This window comes from Cucurbita maxima, unplaced genomic scaffold (genome assembly GCF_002738345.1).
Source record: "Cucurbita maxima cultivar Rimu unplaced genomic scaffold, Cmax_1.0 Cma_Scf00006, whole genome shotgun sequence".
NCBI classification, from domain to species: Eukaryota; Viridiplantae; Streptophyta; class Magnoliopsida; order Cucurbitales; family Cucurbitaceae; genus Cucurbita; species Cucurbita maxima.
The window spans coordinates 696197-703641 of record NW_019272022.1 but is presented as its reverse complement, the minus strand read 5'-3'; the positions used below and the strand labels follow the sequence as shown (position 1 = coordinate 703641).

The 7445-nt window shown below is 35.8% G+C and overlaps 1 protein-coding gene across 1 annotated transcript in view; it reads right to left on the bottom strand.

Annotated features, from left to right (window-relative positions):
- The window catches only part of LOC111480544 (ABC transporter G family member 25-like), a 6049-nt gene extending 4213 nt beyond the window's left edge, over window positions 1–1836 (bottom strand). Inside the window, exons 1-3 of the mRNA XM_023125646.1 lie at window positions 1686–1836; window positions 1373–1600; window positions 693–1296 (exon numbers count right to left, since the gene is read on the bottom strand). Coding sequence (XP_022981414.1) covers window positions 693–1296; window positions 1373–1600; window positions 1686–1736 — 883 coding nt within the window. The 5' untranslated portion in view covers window positions 1737–1836. The remainder of the gene's footprint in view (window positions 1–692; window positions 1297–1372; window positions 1601–1685) is intronic.
- Window positions 1837–7445: the final 5609 nt, after the last annotated feature.

Here is a 7445-nt window from a genome sequence, read left to right as displayed (position 1 = left end):
AACAAAGGGAAAAAAAAAAAAAAAAAAAAGACATAAAGAAGAGGGAGAAAGAAGAGAGAGAAAGAGATAGAATAAGAATTTTTCTGACTCATTAACTTAGAATAGCACAGATTTAAAACAGAGATTTTCAAGAATATATAAAATATTGAGCCTTACAAAGTTAACCACCTCAACCCATCCACATTCCACCGCCATTGGAACACAATGAAGACTATTAAATAAATAAATAAATAAGGAATATTTTTTAAATAAAATTTAGTCAAAATCCCACAAATGCATTAATGATCCTCACCACTTCACTCCCACTCCGAATGTTTTCCTTTCTCGAGAATAACGACTCTCACAGTCATATGATATTGTCTACTTTGAATATAAGCTCAAAGTTAGTTTTCCTTTTTCGAGAATAATGACTCTCCACCGTCATATGATATTGTCTACTTTGAGAATAAGCTCTCATGACTTTGATCTCGACAATGATATGTTATTATCAACTTTAAATATAATTCTCGAGGCTTTCTTTTAAGCCGAGCTCATATATTCCTTGCTTATAAATCCTCGGATTCCTCTCTGATCCTATGGGCTTTTTACTTATTAAATCTAAAAACTTTAATGGGTATGTCGGGATTAAAAAAAAATGTAAATTGAGAGAGAAAATGAGATTTTAGAAAGCAAGGATGAAATTTTATACGTACCATTGGCGAGATCGAGGAGAAAATCAGCAGGGTTCATGGGAAAAGACGGCGAGAAGCCAATGGACTCAAAATAGCTCATGGCTTCATTTCCTTTTCCATAATACAAACACCGCCCTTCTGACATCACAAGCACAGACTCAAAAGTTTGGTACACCCGGCTGGATGGCTGGTGAATTGACGTGATTATGGTCTTCCCCTTCCGAGCCAACCCCGCCATGGTCATCACCAGCCTATGAGCTGTGGTCGAGTCCAGCCCCGACGTCGGCTCGTCTAGAATCAGTAAGCTTGGGTCAATCAGCATCTCATGGGCTATGCTCACTCTCTTTCGTTCTCCGCCAGAAACACCGCGAATGAAGGCGTTGCCGATAATCGTGTTCTGGCATTTTGTCAACCCGAGCTCGGCGATCACCGACTCGGTGACAGCGGTTTTTTCTTGCTTCGAAAGGGTTAGTGGTAGTCGAAGGAGAGAGCAGAATATGAGCGTTTCTCGGACGGTTAAGTGTGGGTAGAGGACGTCATCTTGTGTCACAAACCCGGTTCGCCGGAGTACGGATTTAGTCAATTTCCGACCATTGGCCAACACTGACCCGGTTAAACCGTTACCCTGATAATGACATAACATCCAGCTTCTTAATTAATATTCAATTCTTAAAAAATTGAAAGCATTTAAAATCCCTTGCCTGTAATCTTCCGGCAAGAGCATTGAGAAGAGTTGATTTCCCACTCCCGGACGGGCCAAGAATAGCCAAAATCTCTCCCGGCGACACAACCCCAGTAATCCCATGAAGAATATTCCGTTCTTGAAGGGGCGGCGCCGCCGCCGTCTCGTCGGAGGCACATGTGAAAATCCGTCCGAAGGAATTTCCATTCTTGTCCGCCACCTTCACTCGATAGCTCACGTCTACAAACTAGAAGAGCCAAAAAAAGCAAGCAAATTTTAGAAAGGTGCAATGAAAAGATTAAATTTAAGAGGTTTGGCGTTGATTAACGTACCTTGAGAGTGAGATTAGAGGATGCATCTTTAGTTTGAAGAGAGGGAGGCATTTTTGGAGGTGCAAAGTTGTTTATGGGATTGGATTGAATTGGATTGAAATGAAAGAAGAAGAGGGAGAGAAAGAGAGAGAGAGAGAGGGAGGGAGGGGGCTATATGGAAAGAAGGGGGGAAAGGGAGTGAAGAAGAGAGGGTATTTAATGGGAGATCAAGAGGGGGCATCAAAGTGGATGACACGTCAAAGTGAAAGAGGGAGAGGGAGTGGAGTGGCGTGGCAGCTCCATGGAGCAAACAAAACACACAAAAACATTACATTATTTGTTTATTTATTTTGTGCCGCTTGAGAGACCACTAACTCTCTTACCTTTCTTCTCTCATCATCAACATTATTCAACACTTTCCTTCTTTGTTTGTTGATGTCATTTTTTGGAAGAACAGCCTTTTAGTTTGCCTTGGAACTACCAAGAAGAGATATTAATGTGAAACCCATTTATCACAATAAACATCCTCTTAATTACTATATGCTATTCCCTTTTCTTTTCAATCCAACCATTTTGGAGATCACTCTTCAAAACATTAACTCGTTAGAAGATACTGAACTCTTTGAACTTTCTTCTCCTTTCGATCTTTTCTTCAAGTTTTTTAAAACACGTTCGTTAAAGAGAGCTTTTCATATTTGAGAATGTTTGCATAATCCACCACATCTTAAGTGTGTGAAAGTTCTATATTTATAATCAAATAAATTACAATTATATAGAAATAGTAATAAATGGAAAGATACCTATGGTAAGAAGACATATTTCTAGATATTTGCCTTATAATAAAATATCAAATATGATATATATAATAAATTATAATTTAGTACTAAATATCCTTAATAATACTCTTATTAAGAGTGCTTCGTTCTCCTCCCCAACCGATGTGGGATCTCACAATCGATTGGGAAGGATAACAAAGCATTGTTTATAAAGGTGTAGAAACATCTTCTTAGCAGACTCGTTTTAAAAAACTTGAAGGGAAACTCGAAATGAAAAGCTCAAAAAAGACAATATCTACTAGCGGTGAACTTAAGCGATTACATTCATACTTATTAGATGTAGATATAATATACGACTTTTTTTTATTTTTTATAAAGAGGTTTCCATGAGAAGAAGAAAGGAAAGAGGGAGAAGAAAAAAATATATTGAGAGACTAGCCATCACAATATAGATGTTTCTTAAATATATAATATGACTTCTTTTTCATTATTAAATCAATTCTTGTGAAGATAGTCTTCAAATTTTTTACTTTATGGTTGAGGTGATAATATAATGTTTTTACTATTATATATATAAAAGAGATTACAAGGTTGGCTGAAATTGAGGGAAAAATAGAATGAGGAGTCAATTTTGACTCAATGAAAAGAAGAGAGAAATATAGAGTTTGGATGTAAACATCTAAATCAATTAAGTTTCTAAAGTTATTTATTATGGTTGGGAAGTTGCTATGATCTCTCTACCCAAACATGTTGCCCATAAACACGTCTTATGTTTGAAAACCATGTGTCAAAAAAAAGTTGTCAAAAATTTTTTTTTTCTAAAAAGGAAATTACGTGTAGAATAACTAAAAGTGTATTCGGGTTCCCTTGAAAATAATTGAAAATAGGTAGGAAATAAACAAATTTTGAAATAGTTCTATATCGTAACTCCTAGAAATAAAATCCATAAACATTTGATATAATGTGAAAGCAAACAAAACATCATGATATAGACTTCATGGCACAACTAGCCGTCCGTCGTGTGTTCAATTAATCCACTAGCTGAATATTTGAATAATATGTTGGAAGGTTTTTACGAACGTTCATTAGTTCATATTTTATTAGTAGCATGGTTTTTGGATCATGAATAGAGAAATGTCCCAAATTACATATATATATATTTAGATTGTCCTCGGTGAAAAATTGTAGAAAAACAATTTAACAACCTTTTCTAAGAATATAAGGTTCTCTTCTCCCAAAAGTTTTACCAAAGTTCTTTGATGCCACTAACTACTGGTATCAAAGCGATCTATCAGCAACAAGAATGGCAACAGAGAGACAAGTTGATAGCTTTGTTCAACCCGCTATCTCGAGATTTGATGGTCACTATGATCATTGGGCAATGTTGATGGAAAATTTTCTTAGATCAAAGGAGTTCTTTGATATGGTAGAGACGGGTTATGAAGAGCCAAGTGAAGGTGAGGTACTCTCAGCTGTTCACAACAATGGTTGAAAGCATCAAAGTTGAAGGACCTAAAGATCAAGAACTACATATTCCAGTCCACTGATCGAACTATCTTGGAAATCATGCTTCAGAAGAAGACGTCCAAGGAGATTTGAGATTCAATGAAGAGGAAGTACCAAGGCTCAACGTACAAGAGTAAAGCATGCTCAACTTCAAACAATTAAAAGAGACTTTGAAATTCTCCAAATGCAAAAGGGAGAAGATTATATTGACAATGTTCTGGGTCTTGCAAATAAAATGAGGGTGTATGGTGATTCAATCACTGGTGTTACAATTGTAGAAAATATTTTGTAATCTCTAACTCCAAAGTTTGATTATATTGTATGTTCTAGTGAAGAAGCAAACAATATCGAGGAGATACAAATTGATGAACTTTAAAGCTCCCTGCTAGTGCATGGTCAGAAGCTTAATCGCACGAGTGTAATAGAGGAGGTGACAACCTTTAAGATATCCACACCAGGTAAAGGTTCAAGTTCTAGAGGTAGAGGCTGAGGAAGAAGCAAAGTTCGTGGAAGAGGCGGTCCGGAAAGAAGTAGAGATGTTGATAGGTCATCAGATCTAGTCAGAGGTGATTATGACAATAAAGGCAAGGGACATTTTGACAAGTCTAAGGTGGAATGGTACAGATGTGGATGTCTTGGACATTACAAGAATGAATGCTATACCAGAGTGAAAAAGAAGAAAGGAGATCAATCGAAACTTTGTTAATATCATTCCATGCAATGAAGGTTGTAGATCTAGGAGTGTGGGTCTTAGACTCTGGATGTAGCAACCATATTCAGGTTGTAGGGAATTCTTCTCAACTTTTGATGAACGTTTTTGTACTACTGTTTGTCTTGGTAATAATGCAAAAGTCCAAATGATGGGGAAAGGAGAGTAGATATCAAGACTAGAATGGCTTTGTAGAGTTAATTTCTAATGTGTTTTACCTTCCTTATTTGAAGGTCAACTTGCATAGTATTAGTCGATTGCAAAAAAAAAGGTATGTGATCACATTTCAAAATAATAAATGCGAGATTTATGACTCCAAAGGAGGATCAATTGCTAAGATGAAGATAACCACCAACAGGTTATATCCGTTACATTAAATATGGTTGCTAGAAGTTTAATGGTCAAGAAAGAAGACTGAGAGTTGCTATTAGATAAATCTATAGGTTAAAAATCATCCCTAGTTTTTAGTAACTATTATTTTAGGTTAAAAATCATTTAGTTTTTAGTAACTATTTTTTCAGGTAAATAATGTCTCTCTCTTTTGTTTTTCTGGTTATTTTCTTTTTTCAAGATTTTTTTTGGCTTTTTCCTTGATAACGATTTCCTCCTCTATCAAAACAACAATCAATCGATTTCCTCCTCGACCAAAACAACGAGCGGTATCAGAGTCTGATTTAATCCACCGGTGGTATATCTTTGCGGAGGAGCCAACTTTATTAAAAGCCAAGTTGAATAGCTCAATTGATTAGAATGTAACCTAACAACACATTGATCTTAGTTTTAAGTAGAAGAAAATGCAAAGCATAAAAATATACACATATTTTAATAACAACACACATCGTTTCATCAAATTTTACGTCTCAAACGGTACATATGCACAATAAATCATATATAACACAATTATAACAAATGCATACACAAATTTTACGTCTCAAACGGTACATATGCACAATAAATCATATATAACACAATTATAACAAATGCATACACATCTACCATCACTATAAAATTATCCAACAAGAAAGTCACTTATCTTATCTTATTTATAAGAATCTAACACAACAAATGCATACACATCTACTTATCTTATTTATAACCGTGTAAAGATTATTTTGATCAATCTCTATCTAGCTCACAGATACTCGATTCATTCTTAAAAATATCCTAAATCAGTACTAACTAGAATATTCCCAAATGAAACCAATAGAAAATCAAGCCAAACTGCTTAATCGGTCGAACTAACAATTCAACTTACAATCTGTTGCACGCAATATCTCCAACCGTAGGACAATGTCGACGAAAAATTGGCCGAAGGAAAGAAAAAAATTAGCGGAAGTAAAAGGAGAGAGGGAGAAACCTAGATGTATTCTACTTCCGAGGAAGACAAAGCAACTACCTTCTGTTTTGTTGATTGCCAGCAGATCGCACCGCTTTGCGGCCATCGAAGCAGTGATGTATTCTACTTCGCAGGAAGACAAAGCAACTACCTTGCCACTTGAGAGAAAGTAGATCATTCCGCTGGTGCTCTTACGATCATCAACGTCATAAACCTGTTTCTCACATATCCAACAGGATAAGCAACTCCCTATCACGATGTGTGTGTTTTCACACTTTACATTTTCATCCACTCGAACCTAAGACCTAGGTGGTGTTGTTAGGTCGACGTTCTAACCACTTGAGCTATTTAAATTGTTTATTGATAAGGTGGCTCCTTCGCAATGATATACACTGATGGCTTCAACTTGGCTCTGATACCACTTGTTGACTCTGGCAATTCGGAGGACAATGTCGACGAAAAATTGGCCGAAGGTTTTTTCGAAAGAAAAAATTTGCAGAAGTAAAAGGAGAGAGGGAGAAAGATTTGCTGAGATTTTTGAAGACTCGATATCTTTATTTTACTCCAGTTGAATGGTTTAAATAACAAATCTAATTACAATAATAGAAAAGCTAATTATACAAAAATAGAAAAATGGACGGAGACTTCGCCCAAAAGCCAAAGAATGACACCTAGAATTACGCTCTCCATTGCATTGCGTGAATTCAAATGTTTTGAGAAACCTAATTAAATAAGGAACATGACTTTTATTTAACATGTCTTACCGTCAATGATCAATGCTAGCATACTGCATCAAGGGTCAAGGTCTTGATTAATAGTATGATGAAGATCACCATATAGGGAGACAAAGATTGAGTGAAAACAAAAGCGAGCTACAAGCAAGTTGGCAACTGATGAACCATTGACAAAGGAATCACATATGCAAGAAAAGGAATCGAGAGAGAGTGACAATTAAAAAAGAAAGAAGAAAAGAAAATAGACTTATCGACCATGTTTCGCAAGAGGAGAGAGATTAGTTCGAAAGGACGGGATGAGACAAAGAAAACTGTTGATAGAGACAAAATGAGCCAGGGACAAAAGGGGTAGATCAAAGCTAAGAAATGTACAGGGTGGTCGTGGTAAGAGGGATAGATGGACAAATGATGGACAAAGGCAATTGTTGAGATATATTATTTATGGAATATATATTCGATATTATATCTTAATATTCTTCCATTTATGATTTGATTTAAAGTATATTTTATTTTATTCTCTTATTTAATTATTTTATATTTTCCTCATTTGTACTAGCTGGTATCCTATTTAAAGGATATCAATATCAACGATAATATACACCTTCTCAATTCTATTTTCTATCTCATTCTTAACATGGTATCTGAGCACCGATCTTGATATTCCTAATATCAGAGCACCGATCGTGGTATTCCTAATACCCCCTTGGACTCTGAGTGGAG